Below are 25,103 nucleotides of genomic sequence, written 5' to 3'. Positions count from 1 at the left end.
AACTGAAGATAGGGCAACCTAATCCAAGGTACAGCAGAAGCCATCTGTTTAACGTACTGTTTAGCAGACAGGTAAGAAAAGCTGGGTGTGAGAGACACTGGCTTTACTGGTTTACCCAATAGTTGCACATAAGCCAGTATTTTCTTGCTCTATTAGTGTCAACTCTTGGTTGTGTAGACTCATAAATCTAATACTGTTTTTTAGTGTTGCAGAGGGCTTGTAAGATCTGTCCATTGGTGATCATGGGAAGGGTGCCAACTGGTTGGTGTGAAGCAGAAAACTGAGGGTGGGTAGGTGAAGTTTGAGCTAAACTTGTCTGCTAGCATGTTTGCAATTTCCTCAGGATCTCAGTAGGAGGTACCACAATGCAGTATTGAGTATTATTCCTGCGTTTCTGAGTTACGTAATGCATTGTTATTGTCTTTGGAAGCTGCAGCAATGCTTTGTTCATAGGTTCATAGATTTTAGTTTATGGATTTTAATCATTTTACTTATCTCTTTATTTACTCCTTTGTGGTCACTTTTAGTGCTGTGGTATTTAAGTTTATTTCTGGGCCACTGTTTCTTCTGTAATATATTTCTTATTATTTTGAACCAAATGGTTGTAGTGGACCACCATAAGGGTTTGTTTTTAAACTTGCATTGTATTTATGATGGATGGGGACAGATACTTGCATGCAGAAAATTAGGTGGGATTAGGAGTCAGTGGTATAATCAACAGCATTAACCTTGGCATTTTCTTTGGGTAGAGAGCTCTTAAAACTCATTAGGTCATGTAGTAGTTATAGGAGATTGTTACATGCTGTCTGCAATTTACCTGCATATAGAGCTTTTCTCCCTAGGCTTCTACTGAAAATTGTATCTTCCCAGTGGACTTGCATTGATATCAAATATAAATATAGATTAAAGCTTTATAATGCTGTACTATTTAATTGCACAGCTGAAAGATCCTGAGTCTCTTCTGATTGTCCTTAGTTTATTCTGGATGATAAAACAAGGTACAATTAAAAGAAATGGAGACTAAAGTACAGTAAGAAAGATATTCTTTGCACTAGGTACAGCAACTCACAGCAATGTTACATGGATGCATGTCTGTCTGAACAAAATAACAAACTGCAGCTCTACAACTTTAACATTTTTTCAACCTTATGCTTGGTTTTGCAGACCTACATTGGATCCATCCTTGCCTCAGTAAACCCATACAAGATTATTCACGAACTGTATGATCACAGCTGTATAGAACTGTACAGCAAGCACCATCTTGGAGAAATAGCACCTCATATCTTTTCTGTTGCCAATGAATGCTATCGTTGCCTATGGAAACGCCATGACAACCAATGTGTCCTCATCAGGTAAATGTTTTTTAGCCAGTAAATGTGCTAAACGTTTTAATTGATTTAATTTGTTGCTATCAGGAAGTGTATCAGATTATCACAAAGCATTAACTAAAAGCAGTATGCTTGAAGTATAAGAATTACTATGTCATATGCCACCCGTCAGAATTCAACCTTTTGTATTATCTAACCTGTGAACATTAAACATTTTGTCCTTTCCCATCATGACTAAAAACAGCTTAATGAAAAGTACATGATTTACAGACCTGCTGAGTGTTGATTTGCATGTCATCAGTGTTTCATTAAAATTTGATGATCACGTACAGAGCCTCTAGGAGACACGCATTAATAAATAATAGAGGTGGAATCATGGGAGCATTAACATGTATTAACAAAACATTATTACTGTTGTTTCCAGTGAACTTGCAATGAAGCTGATCTGTGGTGTTTTAAAAGTACAAGTTTCTCAAAATATTAATGAAAAGACTTCAGTACTTACCTGGGCAAATGCACTGTCGCACAGACTGTAATTTCAGTACTGAATGCACCTTCAAAAGGGTAGAAAAATGTCAGCACTGTGAAACTCTTAATGAACCAATCAGCAAATTACTTCATGTATAAGCTGATGCTTATTTTTTTCTAGAGCTAGCAAGCTGCTGTTGCATGTAGCCTTATTAGGAGCTTCCCTTGTTACATGCAAAGTAGTCATTTTGTCAGCATGACGTAATCGTCCATAAAACATAGAAAATCAGGTTGTAGCAGTAGCTAGAAAAATTAAATGGCATTTATTTTGTTGATAAACTGTAGCTTTGGGGAACTTATTGAGTAAGCTTGTATAAAATAGTACTCTGCCTCAACAATAAACATGTATATACTGTACTAGCTGAAGTACCTCAAAATATTCTGTACAGTACAAGTTATAATGTGAATACTGTGAGATGGGCTGTTTGCAGACAAATCCAGTGCATGCAGTCCCCAGGGTCTGCTGTGCCAAGTACCCTGCCTCCCCTCTACCGAAAGTTCTTTCTTTCCATTTTTTTTCCAAAGTTCAGAGAAGTACAACAGGCATATTCTGAAACTGTTGCAAAAGCACAAGGAGGAAGGGTAGCGCTGGTTACTCAGGCATGCAGCTTCTGCCATTGCCTCCTAATCTGTGCATTTTATCTTTGTCACCAATAGACCTGTATAGTTCTTAGCCAGGTAAGTGGACCAGGGTTCCTTTTCTGCCACAACCCAGGCCAAAGTCACAAAGACACAAAAGTGACATGAATTATGTACTTACAAAGCAAGAGAGAAAGCTGTCATTGTGTCCATATTCAGTCACTGGAATGCACATCTAGTGGCACCAGCCTCACTACTCTTCCCCAGGTAAAATATTTCATATTATTTTGAACAAAAAGGTTGAGGACCTCTGGAGAAGTTTGATTTTTGCCATTTCCATAAAGACCTTTCAGTCTGCCAGCTGACCCATTTCTATTAAAAAGTGCAGTGGCCTGTAGGTTTGCCACTGATACTGATGTCCACAGTTGAACTCTTTATTGAAACATGAACATTTTAGAGAGCATTCTGTGCCACCAACCAGATTAAATGAATGACTTATATTTTATTGCCAAAACAGTTTTTGCTGCAGAAATGTATTACACTAAGGTGTTTGAGATAAGTATCACAGTTTCCCACAATATTTATAGCAGAGAAGTATATGGATATGTGTGTGTGTATATGTTTACAATATTTTCTTTCTTCTTAAAATGTCATGGTATTTTTTTTTTCAAGATGTATCCGTCCAGTTCAGGTCAATTTTACAATGAGTGGTGATATCCTTACCGATCTTGCCATGTCATTGACATTGTCAGATAATTCTGAAGCTAGGTCTAAGACACTGGACTCTAAAACATGTCATCTCTGTGAAGGTAGTCATGGCGCATGCAAAAAAGAAAAAATATATTTGCTGAAACCACCTTCTGTGAACACTAACAGACAAGCCCCCTGCACATGGGAGGATTCCTCCATGCCACAAAATTACATATGCCAACTTTGAGGTTGCACAACATTGGAGATAAAGGCAATCTCCACTGTCTGCGAAAGTGGTTTTGGCGCAGTACTTTCGTTTTGTTTGCTGTCAGAGAAATTACCTTCAGTGACCTAACATGCACCCCTCTATAACCTATATCAAGAGATTCCATAGATTCCATTTAGAAAGAGCTTCTCTCCTTAAGACTATCCTGCAAGAGGCAGCACTTACCTTTACATTCTCTCACTTTCAGACTTATCTGCTGAATTTTCCCACTTCACAGATTGTCATCCTTGATAGTCCACTCTCTTGTCTCTACCCGCTCCGTTCACCCTTCGGGCTCACTCCGCTCCCCTACCCCCAATTCCCACCCACCCCCAGTGGTCCTAGATTTATTCCTCTAAAGACACACCCCCGTTACACCAACTCCAATCACACAAATTACATCATTACCACTCCCAGCCCCAATTCTCATAACACACCCACTGATACCTTACCTTTCATCCCCTCTTGTTAATACACACCACCTACTGACACTCCTCCTAACCTACCTATAAAACCTACCTCAACTTTAATTCCCACCTCACTATCCAATATTATGTCTAAATCAATCATGCCATACCAATTACAGCTATTAATATTGGTCTCACTCTTACCTGCTCTAACCACTACCTATCTCTCAACCTCCTATGAAAAACCTCTTTACTCTACCCTTCCAAACGCACTTCAACACCAACACTAGCTATCTCTCCAGACATTCTAAATTTCATTTGCAAACCCAGCTACCTACTAGCTAAACATCACAGACTAGTACACATTAAATATAGCAACCTAAAAACTAAAAAATCATTTGACTACTATTGTAAGCCTGTCCAACCTAAACACTTTACAATCCTCCACTCCTTAATAGATGGGGACATTCATCCTAACCCTGGCCCAAACTCTACCCTTACCACTGCAAACTGTAACCAATACAAAACTAGTACCGTACCTCCTACCAAACTGTCCAATTCACTCTCTATTGCTCATCTTAATATATGCATTATTTGCAATAAAATCACTCAAGTTCATGCCCTCCTAGATGTCCACCTATTTGACATCCTATGTTTATCAGAAACATGGCTAAAACCTACTATAAAAGACAATGAAATCACCCTTCCAGGTTACAACATAATTCGACTAGACCGCACAACCAAAAAGGTGGAGGGGTAGCAATTCTCTACAAAGTAGAACTACAAGTTAGCAGTGCAAATCTTAACCAACCTTTAGATAATAATGCCGAAATAATTATCTCTAAATTCCAGCTTAACACACATAAAGCCATATATATCATCTGTGCATATCTCCCCCAGGAAATAACATTAGCTTACTCAAATATATCCTCAATTGGCTTTCTTTTAATCTCCCACAAGAAAACATAGTCCTAGGGGACTTTAATATAGACTGGAATTCATGTAACAGTACAAACCCCACCACCCATATTAACCTTTATGGTTTCTCACAAACTATAAACTTCCCTACCAGAACTAATAGACTTAACAATGCAGATAGTACCTTGGATTGGATACTCACTAATAGTCCTCATCAGACTTACACAACAGGAACTCTTCCAGATGACCTAAGTGACCATTCGTTAATGTACATTATCAGACATAAAACCAACCTAACTTTCCCTAACACTTTCAGAACAGTAAGCACCAAAATTCATTTTAACCCCGAGCTGTTCCAAACAGAACTTAAACAATGTAATTGGACACCATTAAAATCTCTCCCTATAAATAAAGCAGTTGAATACTTTAATTCCACATTCTTAAAGATCCTGGACCATCACGCCCCAACACGATCTACTAGAAATAAAGCTAAACCAGCCCCTTGGCTCTCTAATAATACTAGGCAACTAACCCTTCGCAGAAACAAATCCTTGGCAAAATGGCATACTACTAAGAATCCTAGAGATCACCAAACCTTTAGGCAATGCAGAAATAATACAAAAAAGCCATCTTACTAGACAAAAAAAAACTATTACCTCCAATTACAACAATCCTCCCTCAAGGAACCACAAAACTTTTGGACTAGCGTTAATAAACTTCTATACCCAGGCCAAACTATCACCCCCAACCCACTAGGCTCTAACGCTGAGAATCCAACACAAACAGACAATGCCTTTAATTCTTTCTTCACTGACACTATCCAAACTCTTGCTAGCCATCTATCTCCCAACACCTCTAATCTGCCTACTCCCACTACCAACCCACCCCCATTATTTCATTTACAACCAGTGTCCACATCCTATATCTGCTCCCTTCTCCAAAAACTAAAACCAACCACCCCTTCAGCTGACAAACTCCCAGCAGAATTCCTGCAAAAAGGAGCTAAAGCTATTGCATATCGCATCTCCATTCTGATAAATAGAACCATAAATGAAGGCAGTATCCCATCTATCTGGAAAATTTCTCATATCATCCCACTACATAAAAGTGGGAACTCCAATGACTTTTCTAACTTTCGTCCCATAGCTCTACTATCTCCACTTGCAAAAATAATGGAAAAGTGCATTCACAAACAACTTTTTATCCACCTTCATCATCACAACCTAATAGCCAACTGTCAACATGGATTCAGACCTTTCCACAATACCACCACTGCCCTGCTATCCTTCACAAACTGTATCAACAAAAACCGCAACAAAAATATTCTTTCCTCTGCAGTCTTTGTTGATTTATCTAAAGCTTTTGAGATGGTTAATCACCAACTCAATCTACACATACTGAAATCCCTTTCACTTGACCCTCTATGAATTGGTTCACATCTTACCTTGAAAACCGACAACAGGCTGTACTCTGGCAAAGTAAACTAATCACCTTCCTATCTCCCTAGGTGTTCCACAGGGCTCCATATTAGGTCCACTCCTGTTTTACATTTATATCAATGACCTTCATTTAGCCATTCCACTCTCCACCTGCATTCAATATGCAGATGACTCTACTATAATCTGATGTTAAGTTGTCAATCTCGCCTTCATTTTTGCTGGATGGGTTCGGAGCCAAACTTCAGCTCCGACTCGGCCTATTACTAAAGCTCGAGAGCTATTTTTACTGACTCGAGGCTATCCTATGTCGCATAATGCTAGGTGTGATATACCCAGATCTCGTTTGCTGCTTCAGCTACAAGGTTGCGTCTTTTTGCCGGCTCTAGGTTGTATTAATACTTTTCTTGATTTTAGTCAGCTTTTTGGGTTAAAATCTTAGCGATAGTGTTTTATAGTTTCTACCCTTTAGATCCCTGTTTAGGATTCCCTCTTAGGTAGTTTTTTGATACAGTTTTTCCCCTCACCTAATAGTTAGGCCCTTGGCCAAACCTCTTCCATACTTTTTTGTCTGTAGATGTATGTGTGTGCCTACTTAAATTGTATTAATAAGTGTGGGTTTTTTTTTTGTTTATTCTGGTCTGTTACAACCTTTTTGTGTGTGTGTGTTTGGCTGATTGTGACTAGACCTCCCTGAGTTGTCCTTGTCTGCCAGTCATCCTTGTTTTCAGGATGTCGAAAGACACTAAGGTCTCAAGCTTCAAGAAGTGTGACTCGTGCTGTCAGAAGATGTCTCTGACAGACAGTCACACTTCTTGTGTATATTGCTTGGGCCCTCTGCACCTGCAAGACTCTTGTTCTGTCTGCCATGCGTTCAGTCCAAGAGTCCTGCATGAATGCAGAAACAAACTTATTTTGAGAGGCTTGTTAAAGCCTGAAGGTTCCCCGGCTAAGCCTTCATCGGGTAAACCTTCCAAGCCCGCCAAACCGTTGGCTCCATGTTTGGAGCTGTCGCCGAGCGGTGCTACTACTACCACTGCATCGGTCCCGGCCGGAACCGATGATTCGAGGCCTCAGTCGGCTCTGACTCTGCTGTCGGAGCCATCTTCAAGCAAGAAGTGTTCCAGGTCTCCTTCCTTGGAATCTGTCCATTCAGCTCCGAAGTCTCCCTTGTTATCGGAGCGGAGTCACAGGTCCCATTCCTCTCTGTCTTCCAGGCTGTTGGGTCATGACCTCGATAGGGTGGTTAGCAGACTACTTAAGTCGCAGGCACTGGCCCAAATGTTGCATAGCCCTCCTCATCAGTCAGTAGCTTTCACTACTCCCTCTTCGATTTCTCCTCCGACTCTTCCTGTGAGTTCGGAGCCTGAGATCGTAGGGGTTGGGACCGTCGGAACGTCGTAGCCAATACCACTCCTCTCTGCTCCCTCGTCTGCTCCGATCTCTTCCTTGGTTCCATCCTTGGAGGGATCCGGGTGCCAGGACTCTCTCATTGGCTCCGAGGGGGAAAGTAGCATCGGACCCTTGTCCAACCCTGTTCCCCCTCTCGGAGCTTCGGCGCAGGTGAGTTCAACCCTGGAGCCATCCCTCTCGGTGCCGGGAGGAGTCCTTGTCTCTTCGGAGTGGGGACCCCCTTCCCTGCCTGATAGGGGGTGCCTTTGAGGTCATGAGGAGTGTGCTCGCCCCTGTGCCTGCTCCACGGTCGGCTCCTTCGTCTCCTCCCTCTATGGTGCCTGCTTCAGTCTCTACCTGCTCTCCCGATCCTGAGCGTGGAGAACCAATGCTACAGGTAGCCCCATTGGGCATATCCTCCTCTTCCGAGGCCTCCCCTGATCCTTCAGGGGAGCCCCCTCGAAAGAGAAAATGCAAGAGGAAGCATGTAGACTCTCCTGAGTCTGTCACATCAGACACTGACTTAGATGACTCAGAACGGTCCCCAAGGTCCCCCTCTGAGGATGTCTCATTTTCTGACATCCTGGAGATTCTTAAGCAGAGGGGAAACTGGTCTGCCCTTAACCCTTCTGAGGATGAGTTGGTGTACCTGGATGCATTCGGTTCTTGCCCTTCCACCTCCTGGGTGTCTCCGCCTTTCGACCCGCTCATGGATGTGGTGGCTTGAAAGGCATGGACGGCTCTGGATACTATGGAACCAACTCCCCGGAGGCCTACAAAATTTATTACAGCCCCTTCTGACAAGCAGTTTCTAACTAAGGGTGTCCCTGTTGATGCCATGCTGGTGGCGGCGGCCACTAAAAAGGAGTTGGCTGACCCTTCAGTACCTGTCCATCCTCCTAATAAGGAGTCTAGGACTATGGATAGGTATGGCAAGCAGATGTTTTCCTCAGCGACCTTTGCTATGCGGTCGCTGAATTATTTGTGCCATTTCACCCGTCTCCAGAGAGACCTTCTCAAGGAACTGGGTGATACCTTACAGGGCCCATCAGCTGCGGGGTCTCAGGAAAAAAATCAACTCCCAGCTTGGGACCCTTAACTCCATTGTCAGCTCCTCCATGCGGCTCATTTTCTATGCAGCCAGTGGAGCGAGTAGGGCTGCAGGCACGGGCGTTGCTCTAAGGAGACATGCCTGGATGCGGCTTTGCAATTTTGCTGACCCCTTCAAGGCATCCTTCATTAACACCCCCGTTGATGGTTCTGCCTTGTTTGGACCTCAAGTGAAGGATACATTGACCAGGTGCGAGTAGGAAGGCAAGACTCTCTCTGCCGTAGGAGTCTGTTTTTCTACCCCTTCTAGACCATGCCCTAAGGGTCAGAAAGGTGGGAAAATGTGATTCCGCAAACCTCAGGGTGTACTGCCTGACGCACATGGTGAGCTTCCCTCCAGAGGCAGAGGAGGGAACAATAATAGACACCACCCGAGAGGCGGGGGGGGTCCGCAGAATCAGGGTAGCAGAGAATCCTTCTCTGACAAACCCTTCCAGCACCCCTGAGGAGCTGCCCGACTGTCCACCTTCGGAGGCAGTCGGGGGAAGACTGTCACTGTACCCAGAAGCCTGGCATTCCCTCACGCAAGACAATTGGGTACAGTCGATCATATCCGAGGGTTACACAATTCCCTTTATTCATACCCCACAACCGCCAAAAGGGCCCCTTCCAGACATTCCACCCAGTCTGAAGGATCAAGCAGCACTAGAAATTTCAAAGCTGCTAGAAAAAAAGAGCCATCCAGCCAGTCCCAGCATACCAACAAGGATCTGGAGTCTACTCCAAGTTCTTTTTGGTACAAAAAAAGACAGGGGACTGGAGACCTATTTTGGATCTTAGCAGGCTGAACAAGTGTGTTCAAAGAATGAAATTCTGGATGGTCACGCTTCAGTCCATTCTACCCTTCCTGGGTCAGGAGAATTGGATGTGCTCTATAGACCTTCAGGATGCATACTATCATATCAAAATGAACAAGCGCTCCAGGAGGTTTCTCCACTTCCGGCTGGGAGCCAGTCACTTCCAGTTCAGAGCTCTGCCCTTTGGCCTCATCACAGCCCCCAGGGTGTTTACCAAATGCATGGCAGTGGTTGCGGCTCACCTGAGATGAAAATGATTCCAGGTGTTTCCATACTTAGACGACTGGCTCCTTACTGCCACCACCAAGCGTCAGCTACTCCATTCCAGAGATTATACCCTCCAAATTTGCAAAGAGCTAGGTATCTCTATAAACTCTGAAAAGTCTGCCTTGTCAGTCTATTATCTTCACAGGCGCCATTTTAAACACTGTCGAACTGTCCACAAAACTGCCTGTACAAAGGATTTCAGACATTCAAGGTGTTGTTCAAATCCTGCTACAAGAGAGCAGAGTCCAGGCCAGATTCGTACCAAAAACCCTAGGTCTCATGGCAGCAGCTGTCACATTACTTCCCCTAGCTCGTTTTCACATGCAGATCCTGCAATGGATGCTGTTTTCCCAGTGGTCCTTTCAACAGCTTCCAATGTCACACAGCATTGTAATCACTCAGTCATGCAAAAGACACCTTTCGTGGTGGATGATCTCCCCTCAGGTTCTTCAGGGCAGACCCTTTGTCCTTCCTCCTCCTGTGGCTACTGTGACAATGGATGCCTCCCTGATCAGGTGGGGTGGGGGGGCATTTTCAGGGCAGGACAGTCCAGGGCACATGGCAGCCTTTCGAAAGCCACCTGCACATAAATGTCTTGGAAATGAGAGCGGTACTTTTAGCGTTGCAGGCCCTTCAAGACTCTCTACCCACCGGGACTATTGCAATTCAGACAGACAATATGTCTGTAGTGTGGTACAACAACAAGCAGGGCGGAACCAGGTCCTACCCCCTATGTCGAGAAGCACTCAGACTGTGGCAGTGGGTGATCTCTTCTCAATGGTTTCTGGTAGCAATGCATGTCCCCGGGAAGTCCAGCGTCATAGTGGACAGGCTGAGCAGGGCCATTCTCATGCCCCACGAGTGGTCTCTCAATCAGCTATTAGCGGAAAAAATCTTCAGGAGGTGGGGTCAGCCTTGCTGCGATCTTTTTGCAACCCCTCAAAACAGCAAGTGCCCAGACTTCTTCACCCTCTTCCCTCTCCCAGGTCTTCCCCCCCAGAGATGCTCTAGTCCACGATTGGCCCCGGGGTCTTCTGTATGCTTTTCCCCCTTTTCCCTTAATTACTCAGCTAATCCAGAAAGCAACTGTTTTGAGATCCAGAATGATCCTTGTTGCCCCTTACTGGCCTCGACAAATTTGGTTTCCGTTCCTGCAACGTTATCTACTAGATCAACCCTGGCATCTGGACCCAGCACCAGATCTTCTGACACATCAGTCGGGTGGGCTGCATCAATCTCTCCAATTTCAACCTCACAGCTTGGTTGCTCCACTTCCAACCCTAGCCAGGCTTCCCTCAATCTCTCATTCATTTTGTGACATCATCCTCGCTTCACACAAGTCTACTACCAGAAAGACTTATGGTAGCAAATGGAAGCGTTTCTCTGTTTGGGCAGGGGAGAAACAAGTTGATCCTTTTACAGCCCCTGTCCATACAGTCTTAGAGTTTTTGGCAGAACTTTTTCAAATGGGTTCTTCTTCAGCCACCATCAGAGTTCAGTTGGCAGCCATTACGAATTTTCACGTTGGATTATCAGAGACCAGCATTATGTCACACAAACTTTGTAAAGCCTTTCTAAAAGGAACCCTCTTACTTGGGCTCCCGGTAAAAGATCCTCCCCCACCATGGGACCTTAATTTGGTGCTGTTGTCTTTAATTCTCCCTCCCTTTGAACCTGCGGCTTTCTGTTCATTAAAGTTGCTCTCTTGGAAAACTCTGTTTTTAGTAGCCATCACTTCAGCGAGAAGGGTATCAGAGCTTCAAGCCCTTTGTGTTCGCCCTCCTTACCTTGTTTTTCATAAAGATAGTGTCACTTAGGACTAATCCGTCCTTTTTACCCAAAGTACTCTCTGAAAAAAATCTGAATCAGACCATCGATCTTCCTGTTTTCTTCCCACTTTATACCAATGGGTCTGAACGGAAGTTACATTGTCTAGACATTCACTGTCAGTTACGCTTCTACTTGGATAAAACCAAGCAGACGAGGAAATCAGAATAGCTCTTCCTGTCTTACGCGGAAGGGAAACAAGGCCTGCCAGTTTCCAAAGTAACCTTGTCCAGGTGGTTGACCTCCGTTATCATGTTGATTTACCAATTGAGGCATAAAGGGCTCCCTATTAAGCCCAGAGCTCATTCAACCAGAGCATTAGCTTCTTCAGTAGCCTTTCAGGCAAGATTGACAATGGATTCCATTTGTGCAGCGGCCACATGGGCCTCTCCTCATACCTTCATTTCTCATTACAAGCTGGACATGACCTCTAGAAGTAGGGCTGATTTTGATTCCACTGTACTCAAGAGTTTGTTCCATTTAGCCACCCAGGACTAAGGTGCTAGGGACGCTGTCCCATCCAGCAAGAATGAAGGCAAGATTGACAACTTAACATTGAGAAGTTATGTACTTACCATAACGTTCCATGTTAGTTGTCTTCTTCTCGCCTTCTTTCTTGCGTTTCACCCTCCATCCCCCTAGCCTGGAAAGACCGAGAGTATCTTCTGAGATGTGTTATCATGAGAGTTATGTCCTTAGCTACCTCTTTCCCTTTCTTGGTAACTCTTATAAGAGTTTTTTTATACCTAGATGGATAGAGGTAGATTTCTCTGTCATGGTGGGGACATGTATGTCCATAGTGTTAGCTATCAAACGAGATCTGGGTATATCACGCCTAGCATTATGGGACATAGGATAGCCTCGAGCCGGTAAAAATAGCTCTCAAGCTTTAGTAATAGGCCAAGTCGGAGCCGAGGTTCGGCTCCGAACCCATCCAGCAAGAAAGAAGGCGAGAAGAAGACAACTAATATGGAACGTTGGTAAGTACATAACTTCTCATTCAGCCACTTCCCAAGCTGAACTTCATTCACTTACCCATAAAGCTTTCAATACTGTAGAACAATGGTTCTCTAACCGCTGCCTCCTCCTAAACCCCCGAAAAACTAAACTGTTACTCTTCTCACCAACCCCAAAAGTCCACTCCTTTACATTTCACTCTCACATCCAATAATGGTACTCTTATTTCTCCTGACCCAACCACCATACACTTAGGAGTTACAATTGACAACAACCTCAACTTTGATACTCACATTAATACCACAATAAAATTAGTTAACAGAAAACTAGGATCCCTCTACAGAATCAAACCCTTTCTTACACCAGTAGCAAGGATTGCTATAGCCAGAGCTCACTTAATCTCAACCCTTCTCTATGCTTTTCCTGTATACACCAACCTCTCTAAAAAATAACCTCAACAAACTAGCTACATCCTATAACAATATTGCTAGATTTGCTACAGGCTCTCCTTTCAGAACTCATCACTGTCTGAATCTAAAACAACTAGGCTGGCTAGAAATTCTTAACCAGCTTCAATTCCACCAACTTACAATAGCCCATATGACCCTGTATCAACCCAGCAACACTCCAATACTCTCTAGCCTCATTGCACCTTATAATAATCTCAAGAATCTGCGCTCCTCAAACAAAATGCTGATTAATACTACCAAATCAAAAAACTCAGCAGGTGACTCCTTGTTCTCTAACGCTGTCGGAAAATTATGGAATCAATTACTGCCTGACCTCACATCTCAGACCTCTCTCTCACTTTTAAAAGTAATATAAAACTATTTCTGAATAAACACTGGTTATGCTGCTGCACCAACTCTGACTAACTTTTTTCCTTTATTCTAATTTTCATCCTACATCCTTTGCAACCCTCCTTCTCTATGTTTCAATGTACAATGTTTTGCATACAAATCTATGTTTACATGTATATTGTACCTTCTTTAGTATATTACCCTTTACAGATTTTTGATTATGTTATTATTTACATTGAGTATTATAATTATGTTCATCTAAAAAAAATGTTTTTTATAATGTTCTTATGTAACAATTGCTGTTTTTACATTGTTTCTGTCATAACCTCTATTAATTTTCTATGTTTTCCTGGAGTTTTTCTCCCCGGGCCTGTACTTAAAATGGACATGTATCCAGTTAGACTAGCCCAGTCAACAAATGTAAAATAAAATAAATAAATAAAATTTGGTCCTTTGCCATTTGCAGATTTTATCAGCTCAGCTGTGAAACAGGATACATTGATACTGTGTTGCAAGGCAGTGGCCTTGTAAGTAGTAGAAGCTCTTTGGCTGTAGTCATTGTCCCCAAACTGCAGGGCTGTCCATAGAAAATCAAAAGCTGGTCGTGTTGTAGTCAGCTGTATGTTAAAGGCTAAGGCAGTGCCCACTGTGTTCAGTAGGTGACAGCTGATTCATCTTCTTGTCATAGTCATCACTGAGAGAATTGCCTCATGTACTCTTTGAAGTGTATTGCAGTATTTTGCTCCTTTTCTGCAGGGACATCACTGTGCTAGTAAGATTTATTTTAAGATGTGGATGTTTGTCAAAACTTGAGAGCTTGTCATCTGTGAGCATAACAATTTTGATAGAGTGGAGCTGCCTATATTTGCACACTATCCTTAAGATCCTTTTCAGAAAACTTCTCTGACTTTCACAGGCTGTTTTGACATCACATTTCCAGAAAGCAGAAAATAAATAATTAAATGCATGCACAAATATATAAATTGCTTCATCCTGAAATCTAGAAGGGCTAAATAGTGTGAGCTGTGACCCACAGACTTGACATGAAGGAGCCTGGCCATTTGTAGGTTGGAGAGACTGAGAGATGATTCTCACTCTTGAATCTTCTGACTTCTGTTGTATGCTGTGTATCTGTAAAATGTGAATAGAACCTGTAGAAGAATGCCTGCTCCACGGAGTCACCAGTATTGACATTTAACCTCTCTAATTGTCTTCAAGTAGTTAGGTGAGTGCCAGTCCACGTTTGCAGCTGAATGCAGATGATTTTGATAGTATTCTTTTAGTGCATTCCAGTGTTATGTCACTGAAGGATATGGCGGGTGAGTAATATATTTTCCTATGTTGATCCAGTTTTTCACATTATTGTTTGTGTGTGGGCTTCCCTACAATTGTTTGAGGTGAAATTACACTAGTGTAGGTAACAAAAAAAAAAAAAAAGATGAAAGCTATAACACAGAACAGTGCTTCCCATAGGAAATCATTGCTGATGTGGTCCTAAGTGTGTTCTGGCAGTGATTCACTTATTTTGGGATGTCTCTCCCTTCTTTGAGTTAGTATGACCATGGAGTTGGTATGTGTATGTTTAAGGGACTTTCCCTCAAATTGGGAGTTGCAGGGGGGCTTGCCCCCTAGAAGAAACAATTTCATTTTTTTGCCCTTAATTTGTGACATTGTTTTCTTCCTTACTGTTTGTTGGCTTTAAGGAAGTCTGCTTTTCATAGTAGAACTATTTTTTTGTATTATTAATTGCACTGCCCAGTACAGCTAGGCAATGAGAATGCATTAGTTTTTTGAGCACATATCTTTAATTGGAAACAATTTGAATGTGCAAGACTTGCAGTTACAAGCCTGCCAACTATTGTAATACATACACGCATGCACACACACACACACACACACACACACACACACACACACACACACACGCACACGCACACACACGCACACACATATATAAAATTACACACATGCACACCAGCTTAGTTGCTCAAACTGCCTGCACAATTAAATTGTAACAGTTTCCTGAACCTATGATGTTAAGTTGTCCATCTCGCCTTCATTCTTGCTGGATGGGTTCGGAGCCGATCCTCAGTTCCGACTCGGCCAATACTAAAGCTCGAGAGCTAATTCCACCGGCACGAGGCTCCCCTATATCCCACAATGCTAGGCGGTAACTACTCAGATCTCGTTTGCCGCTATAGCTGACGAGGTGCTTTTCTACCGGTTCAGGCAGGTTAGTCAGAGTTTTTACCATAATAGGTATTTCTTAACCCCCTATTGTTTCATGCCATAACCTTTTTAGTTTAATTAATATTTAGATAAATCGATCCCTGTTTTTTGGGTCTATATTCCCTTCCTTTTCTTCCCTTAACTTGTAGGCCTTCAGCCCCTTCCCTTCCCCCAGTCCTTTAGTGTGACTAAATTAGTAGTTTTTTTGTTAAGGGCTTGTATGTGTGTTTGTGGCTTTGTGTTAGCCTTAATAATTTGATAATTTTCTTAGGTAGAGGGTGTGTCTGTAGTGTGTTTGTGTGTCTGTAGTGTGTTTGTGTGTTGTCAGGCACTCCTTTTACTATGTCAAAAGACGCTAAGGTCTCAGGCTTCAAGAAGTGTGACTCATGCTGTCAGAAAATGTCTCTGACAGACGGTCACACTTCTTGTGTGTATTGCCTGGGACCTTTGCACCTGCAGGACTCTTGTACTGTTTGTCATGGTTTTAGCCCTAGAGTTCTGCAGGAACGCAAGAATAAATTAATCTTGCGTGGCTTGTTAAAGCCTGAAGGCCCCCTGACTCAGTCTGTGTCGGGGAAGCCTTCTAAAACTTCCAAACAGTTGGCTCCGATTTCTGAGTCGACTGCTGGAAAGGTTAAGTCGGCTTCGACATTGGCTCTGGCCGGAGCCGATGTTTCCAAGCCTCATACTGTTACCTCAGCTCTAGCTGGAGCCGAGGCTGATAAAACTCCATTGGCTCCGATACTCTTATCGGAACCACAGTCTAGGAAGAGATCTAGATCCCCCTCTATCAGCTCCGTGCATTCAGCGCCAGGATCCCCTCTTCTTTCTGAATGGAGCCATAAAACTCATTCCTCACGGTCTTCCAGGTTATCTGACCACGATTTGCAAAGGGTAGTGAGTAGACTTCTCAAGTCCGAGGCACTGGCCCAAATGCTGCATAGCCCAACTCAGCAGTCAGTGGCTATTTCCGTTCCCCAATACATTCCTCCTCCGACTCCTTTGAGTTCGGAGCCAGGGCTTGTCGGAGCCATGACTGTCAGTGCGTCAGATCCGATAGAGCGGCTCTGTCGTCTGCTTCGATCTCCTCCTTGGAGGAATCTCGGCGCCGAGCTTCCCTCGTCTGCTCCGAGGGGGCAAGTGGCATCGGACCCTTGTCCAACCTCGCTCTCCCTCTCGGGGCTTCGGCGCTGGTGAGTTCGGCTCTGACATCGGCTTCGGAGCCGTCCCTGTCGGTGCCGGGGGAGGTCCTTCTCTCTTCGGAGGGGGGGGCCTCTGGCCTTGCCTGACAGGGGTGCCTTCGAGGTCATGCAGAGCGTGCTAGAACCAAGTTCTGCCCCACAGTCGGCTCCTTCAGCCCCCTCATCTACAGTGCCTGCGGTGATTTCTACTCACCCCCTTGCCTTAGACCCCAGAGAGCCAACTCCTCAAGTTTCCCCATTGGGAATTTCCTCCTCTTCCGAGGCTTCTCCTGAACCCGGTAGGAGATCCCCCTAGGAAGAGGCAGTGCAAGAGGAAGCACATTGACTCCCCTGAGTCTATCACCTCTGACACTGACTTAGAGGAATCTGAAGGTTCCCCTCGATCCCCCTCTGAGGATGTCTCCTTTGCTGACATCTTTGAGATCCTCAAACAGAGGGGGAACTGGCCAGCCCTTAACCCTTCGGAGGATGAGTCAGTGTATCTTGAGGCGTTTGGCTCTCACCCTTCTTCCTCCTGGGTGTCCCCCTCCCTTTGACCCCCTTATGGAAGTGGTGGCAAGGAAGGCTTGGACGGCTCCTGATTCAGTGGAACCCACCCCGAGGAGACCATCTAAATTTATTACTGCCCCTAGAGATAAAGATTTTTTATCCAAAGGTGTCCCTGTTGATGCCATGGTGGTGGCTGCGGCCACTAAGAAGGAGTTAGCCGATCCTTTGGTTCCTGTCCATCCTCCTAATAAGGAATCTAGGACCATGGACAGGTACGGTAAGTGGATGTTTTCATCAGCAACCTTTTCAATGCATTCGCTGAATTACTTATGCCACTTCACTCGTCTCCAGAGAGATTTATTCAAGGATATGGGTGAACTGATAAAGGATCCTACAGCTGAGGGGTTCAAAGACACAATGAACTCCCAGTTGGCAACCCTGAATTCCATCGTTAACTCCTCCATGTGGCTGGTCTCATATGCTGCAGATGGGGCGAGTAGAGCCGCAGGCACAGGTGTTGCCTTACGACGTCACGCCTGGATGCAGCTATGCAACTTTGCGGACCCTTTCAAGGCGTCCTTCACCAATTCTTCCTTTGATGGATCATCCTTGTTTGGTCCACAGGTGAAGGATACATTGACCAGGTGCGAGGTAGAAGGTAAGACTCTCTCTGCCATAGGAGTCCATTTTTCTACCCCTTCTAGACCCTATCCCAAAGGTCAGAGGGGAGGAAAGATGTGGTTCCGCAAACAATCCCAGGGAGTCTCGTCTGACGCACAAGGTCGATTCCCCTCTAGAGGCAGAGGGGGGAATAATAATAGATGCCGCCCTAGAGGCAGAGGAGGTCCGCAAAACCAGGGTAGCAGAGAAATGTTCTCTGATAAACCCTTTTAGCATCCCTGAGGGGCTGCCCAGCTGTCCACCTTCACAGGCAGTCGGGGGAAGATTATCCCTGTACCCAAAAGCCTGGCTTTCCCTTACTCAAGACAAATGGGTACAGTCGATCATATCCGATGGTTACAAAATTCCCTTTATTCACATCCCATCCCAACCCAAAAGATCCCTTCCAGATGTTCCACCCGGTCTAAGGGAACAAGCAGCATTAGAAATTTCAAAGCTGCTATCAAAAAGAGCTATCCAATCAGTCCCAGCAGACCAGCAAGGATCCGTAATCTACTCCAAATTCTTTTTGGTACCAAAAAAAACAGGGGACTGGAGATCCACACTGGATCTCCGCTACTTAAACAAGTATATCAGGAAAACAAAATTCCGGATGGTCACACTTCAGTCCATTCTACCCTTCTTGGGTCAGGACAATTGGATGTGCTCGATAGATCTTCAGGACGCGTACTACCACATCAAGATGAACAGATGCTCCAGGAGATATCTCCGCTTCAGGCTGGGAGCCAGTCACTACCAGTTCAGGGCCCTGCCCTTTGGTCTCACTACAGCCCCCCATGTGTTTACCAAATGCTTGGCAGTGGTCGTGGCTCACTTGAGACGTCAAGGATTCCAGGTGTTTCCATATTTAGACGACTGGCTCCTTACCGCCACCACCAGACATCAGCTTCTTCTATCCAGGGACTTCACCATCCAATCTTGCCAAGCTCTAGGCATTTCGATAAACTTCGAAAAATCTGCCTTGTCAATCTATTACCTTTATAGGCGCCACCTTAAACACACTCAATCTTTCAGCCAGACTCACATAGCAGAGAGTGTCAGATATTCAAAAACAAGTTTCCCTTCTCTTACAATGCATCAAAGTCAAAGCCAGATTAGTTTTGAAGGTGTTAGGACTCATGGCAGCAGCTATTCCCCTTCTCCCCTTGGCTCGCTTTCACATGAGGATCCTCCAATGGATGCTGTTTACTCAATGGTCCTTTCAACAGCTCCCGATGTCCCATACCATTTTGATAACTCAATCATGCAAGAATCAACTGTCTTGGTGGATCACATCACCTCAACTTCTCCGAGGAAGACCCTTCACCCCCCCCCCAGTTGCCACGTTGACAACAGATGCCTCCCTGATCGGGTGGGGGGGGGGCATTATCAGGGCAGGACAGTCCAAGGCACATGGCAACCTTTCGAGTGCCACCTGCACATAAATGTCTTAGAGATGAGAGCAGTGCTTTTAGCGTTGCAAGCCCTTCACAACTCTCTTCCCACTGGGACTATTGCAATTCAAACGGACAATATGTCCGTAGTGTGGTACATCAACAAACAAGGCAGAACCAGATCATACCCTTTATGTCGAGAGGCACTCAGACTTTGGCAATGGGCGATCTCTTCTCAGCGTTTTCTGATAGCAACACACATTCCCGGGAAATGCAACGTTATTGCAGACAAATTGAGCAGGGCAATTCTCATGCCCCACGAGTGGTCTCTAAAGAAATCAGTTCTAGAAGAAGTATTCCTAAGATGGGGCCAACCTTGCTGCGATCTTTTTGCTACTCCCCAAAACAGCAAGTGTCATGACTTCTTCACTCTCTTCTCGTTACCAGACCATCCCACCAGAGACGCTCTAGTTCATGATTGGCCCCGGGGACTTCTGTATGCCTTTCCCCCCTTTCCACTGATATCTCAACTAATTCAGAAAGCCATCGCCTTGAGAGTGACAATGATCCTCATTGCCCCTTACTGGCCTCGACAGATATGGTTTCCGTTTTTTCATCGTTACCTTTTGGAGCAGCCTTGGCATCTGGACCCAGTGCTAGATCTGATAACCCACCAATCGGGGCAGCTGCACCAATCTCTGCTTTCTCTAAACCTCACAGCGTGGTTTCTCCGATTCCAACCTTAGCCAGTCTTCCCTCAATATCTCGCTCGGTCTGAGATATCTTGATAGCCTCTCATAAATCTTCTACCCGGAAGATTTATAGTAGCAAATGGAAACGCTTCTCCTTTTGGGCAACGTCAAAAAACATAGATCCCTTTACAGCACCTATCCAGTCTATTCTAGATTTTCTAGCAGAACTCTTTCATTTAGGATCATCTGCATCTACCATTAGAGTTCAATTGGCTGCCATATCTAATTTTCATGTTGGTGTCTCGGAGTCTAGCATCATGGCTCACAAACTTTGTAAAGCCTTTTTAAGGGGCGTATTTCTTCACAAACCTCCAATCAAAGATCCCCCGCCTCAATGGGATTTGAACTTGGTTCTGGCATCCTTAATCCTTCCCCCCTTCGAACTGGCAGCTTCATGTTCTCTGAAGTTGCTTTCTTGGAAGACACTTTTTCTAGTAGCTATAACTTCAGCGAGAAGGGTATCTGAACTCCATGCTTTGTGCAGTCATCCTCCTTACTTAGTGTTTCACAAAGGTAGGGTATCCCTCCGTACTAATCCATCCTTTTTGCCCAAAATTTCCTCTCAAGTAAACCTAAACCAAATTATTGATCTCCCCGTCTTTTTCCCTAACTATTCAAACAGGTCGGAACAAAAGCTACATTTTTTGGATGTTCATCGCCAACTTAGATATTACTTAGATAGGACTAAACAATTCAGGAAATCTAATCAATTGTTTCTGTCATATGCGGAAGGAAAATTGGGCCTTCTTGTTACTAAAGTATCCCTCTCTGGATGGGTCACCTCTACAATTACCTTCATCTATGAGATAAGACATCAAAAACTACCCTCAAGCTCTAGCTCATTCAACTAGGGTATTAGCTACATCCGTAGCTTTTCAGGATAGGCTGCCAATAGATTCCATTTGTGCAGCAGCCACCTGGGCTTCTCCTCATACATTCATTTCACATTACAAATTGGACATGGTTTCCAGAAGCCGTGCCAGTTTTGGTTCCACTGATGTTCTTCATCTCACATTGCTGCAGTCCTTACATATGGGTAGTCCGCTGTCCTCGGTCGGCCCGAATACCAAAGTATTAGGCTGACGTCGGTCAAGGCGCTTAAAACTGACATCAGGACGTCAGGGTACAAAAGCGCATGACCGACGTCATTTCCTCAGTCTTTTTTGCCGCATGGTCCGATGCAGAAGCAGCGTTGCAAGTGCCGTTCGGCGTTCTGAAATTTTGGTCGGAGTTTCAGACCGAATCCAAGTTGGCTAAGTACCCGTTAGATTATTTTGTTTTTTCTTGCCTCAGTATTTAACCGGATGTAAGAAAAAGTGAATAACTGTATTTCTTGTGGGAAACAGATACCGCATAGGGATTATCATTCTTTGTGTATTCCTTGTTTGGGGCCTGAGCACGACGTTGTTGGGTGTCGCTTTTGTGCTAGGTTCAATAAACGCACTATTGCGAAGGTTAGATTGTGCTAGGCTGGTCTTTGGGAAGCGGTGCAATTATAATATGCCGTCGGATTCTCCGGCCGCTTCTCTTGAAGAAGCGCAAAGACAAAGCAGTTAAACCCAGGCAAGATGAGTCGTCCGTTCCGGACGCCAGTTCTTTAGAGGCTTCAGTGGAACTGGTGGTTCCGACGGAGACTTCTCTGGAGTCTCAGGGGGAGACTTTGATTTTGCAGGAGGTAGTCTCTCAGGAGGCAGGCCAGGCTGAAGGGGCTTCTCAAGTTACTGTACTCCCCTCCCTTCCTAGGGTGGTTAGGCCTTCTCCTTCGGTTTCCAAGGCTTCTCCCAGAGGCAGGCCAGTTTTAGCTCCTGTTGGGGTCACTCCTAGTTCAGCAGGGTCTGTGCCTAAGAAGCACATGCTTAAAATGGCAGAAGATTTGATTACTCTGATTAGAGGTTCTATGCCCCCTCCTGATAAGAGGCCTAGGGTGGAGCCAGAGTTGGGAAGTTTTGAACAGGCTTGGATGTTTCAGAGTCTTCGGCTGAAGACTTGCAGGAGTACTCTCCTTATTCTGATTCTGATGCAGATGATTCCACTCCTTCTGCTTCTCCTCCAGAGGATTTTTCTTTTCAGAGACACTTCATTCTATGAGGGAACATTTTAAGTGGGAAGGTCAGGACTTCTCTGATTCTAGGAAAAGGCTTAGGAGTTTTGCTGTTACCCCAGCATAGGCCTTTGGCTATACCCCTGTTCTGGATGTTGTGGAAGATGTGTTTGCAGAGGCTTCACTTAATCCTGATTCTCTGCCTGCTCCTGTTAAGCCGGATAGGTATTATAGGGTGCCTGAGGCTCACAAATATCTTTATAAGAGTCCTAGGGCAGACCCAGAAACTATTAGTCAGGGACCTAAGGGTGTCAAGGCCTCTATTGTAAAAAATCCGGTTCCTCTAGATAAAGAAGCCAGAGCTTTGGATAGATGGGGAAAGAAGGTCTATACATCTTCTACCTTAGCTATGAGGGCTTTGAATTGCCAGTTTCATATGTTGAAATATCAAAACTTTCTTCTTTCTCAATTGAAGTCTAAGGTGGATGCTCTGGCGGAAGGCATTGAGTGTAAAGAATTGCAAGATTTGGTGCATGTCTCTGAACAGGTGGGTAAGCATTCATTACAGTGTGGTTTTGATGCTGTGCAGGCCTCGTCTAGGGTGGCTGCCACTGGCTCAGTTCTTCATGAGGCACGCCTGGTTGAAGGATCAGAATTTATCTGACCATGTTAAGACAAGGATTTTGGATGCTCCTTTGCAGTCTGATGTGTTGTTTGGTTCACCTGTGGAGTCAGTCTTGAAGAAAATGGAAGACAAGGCTAAGTCTATGCAGACTGTTAAAGATTTTTTGCAAGTTCAGCCTCCGAAATTTAGTAGGAATTGGCCTGCTAAGGGGTGGACGTATCCTTCTTATGATTCTCGGTCTAGGGGTAGATCTAGACGTGGTAGGGGCAGAGCTCAGAGTTCTTTCAGGCCTAGAACAGGGAGTTCCCCTGCACAATCTTCAGGTGAGGGCAGGGGCCAGTCCTTTCATAAACAGGCCCAATGACCTACTTTTTCAGCTGCCAGATCCTTCTTGCCTGGCAGCACCTTTGGGAGGAAGGTTAGCACACTTCAAGGAAAATTGGATGTTGGTTACCCAAGACAAATGGGTATTGGATATCATACACCAGGGTTACAAGTTTTATTTCCATACCTTGCCTCCTTTCAAAGGCATGCTGGACGTTCCTCCTCAGCAAAGACTAGAGGCTCGCAAACAAATTTCTCTACTACTTCAAATAGGGGCCATACAACTGGTTCCTCTGCCAGAAGTGGGCCTAGGATTTTATTCTCGCCTGTTTCTAGTACCAAAGAAAGGAAACACGTGGAGACCAATTTTGGATTTATCCATCCTCAACACATATCTGGACATTCCCAAGTTCAAAATGTTAATGTTACAACAGCTTTTACCTCTGCTGGGCAAAGATCACTGGATGGTGACCCTGGATCTCAAGGAGGCTTACCTTCATGTTCCTATCAGGCCCAGTTGCAGGAAGTATCTGCGTTTTCGGGCTGGGACTTCACATTATCAGTTCTCTGCATTGCCCTTTGGCTTATCTACTGCGCCCAGAGTGTTCACGTAGGTTCTGGCTCCAGTGGTAGCTTTTTTCAGGCTAAGAGGAATACAGATCTATCCTTATTTGGACGATTGCCTGATACTGGCCCAAGGAAAGGACAAACTTCTTCATCATTTACAGTATGTGATGGCAGTGTTAAGATGCCTGGGGTATTCTGTGAACGAAATAAAGTCCAGTCTAGTACCCTCTCAGGACATGTGCTTTCTGGGTGTGAGACTGAATACAGCATCCCAGATGGCCTTTTTGACCCCAGACAAACAAAAGAATCTTTCTCTTTACTTCCATCAGTTGTCTCATCAGTCCAGGCTGACTGCAAGGACAGTCCTTCAAGCCTTGGGGTTCATGGCATCTTGTATTCTGGTACTTCCCAATGCCAAACTGCATATGAGGAAGCTACAATGGTATCTCAAGAATGTATGGACACAGCACTGCCAAGATTTGGACACTGTCATTCAAATAATACCTTGCATTCAAAAGGAATTTTTGTGGTGGGCTCAGGAATGTCACCTAAACAAGGGACTCTCTGTGACCCGCCAGAGGCGAGTCAGATTTTAATGACAGATGCCTCAGACAAAGCTTGGGGAGCTCATCTAAATGGAAAATGGGTACAAGACACGTGGCCTGCCAGACTTCAACATCTACATATCAACTTGAAGGAGATGTTAGCAGTCCAATTTGCATTGATAGCTTTCAAGGATTTACTTCTTCCAGGGCAGGTGTTGATTCAAACAGACAACACAACTGTCATGTGGTACATCAACAAGCAAGGGGGAACGCATTCTTATCCTCTATGCAGACAGGCAATGATTTTGTGGGAGACTGCTCTCAGTTTACAGCTAAATCTTCAGGCAAGGTTTCTGCCAGGAGCACAGAACTCCTTAGCAGATGTGTTGAGCAGGAAAATTATGGATCCCCACGAGTGGAAATTGGATCCTCATGTATTTCAGAGATTGACAGTGTTATGGGGAACTCCAGACATAGATCTGTTCGCTTCTCCACTAAATTACCAGCTGCCAAAGTTTTGCACAAAAAGGTTTCATCCCTCGGCTTGGAAAGTGGATGCTCTCTCATTCAATTGGAGCAATCTTCACGTGTATGCCTTTCCACCTCTGCCTCTCCTCCCAAAGGTACTGCTGAAGGTCAGACAGGACAAGCCAAGCATGATTTTAATAGCTCTAGATTGGCCTCGACAGCACTGGTACCCATTACTGAGAAGTCTGGTACAGGAGCCTCCATGGCCTTTGCCTTGATTCCTCACCTGCTGTCTCAGGAGAACAGTCATTTACTCAATGTCAAACTTCATTCTCTACATCTGACAGCCTGGCATATTCTGTTTTAAACCCTGGAGGGTCTCAGCTTCCACAACAAGTTTTGAATGTTATTTTGGAGGCCAGAAGGCCTAGTACAAGGAAAGTTTACGCAGATAAATGGAGGAGATTTTTATTTTGGAGTACTGCAAAGGATTTTGATGTTTCTAA

General features: G+C 44.5%; 1 protein-coding gene across 1 annotated transcript in view; it reads left to right on the top strand.

Annotated features, from left to right (window-relative positions):
* LOC122796947 (unconventional myosin-X-like) overlaps positions 1–25,103 on the top strand; it is a 970,199-nt gene that overhangs the window by 884,364 nt on the left and 60,732 nt on the right. Inside the window, exon 4 of the mRNA XM_044065721.1 lies at positions 1,165–1,352. Coding sequence (XP_043921656.1) covers positions 1,165–1,352 — 188 coding nt within the window. The remainder of the gene's footprint in view (positions 1–1,164; positions 1,353–25,103) is intronic.

This window comes from Protopterus annectens, chromosome 3.part0 (assembly GCF_019279795.1).
Source record: "Protopterus annectens isolate FY-2018-M chromosome 3.part0, PAN1.0, whole genome shotgun sequence".
NCBI lineage: Eukaryota > Metazoa > Chordata > Ceratodontiformes > Protopteridae > Protopterus > Protopterus annectens.
Note: the sequence above shows the minus strand (reverse complement) of the source record. Positions and strands in the feature narration are given on the sequence as shown.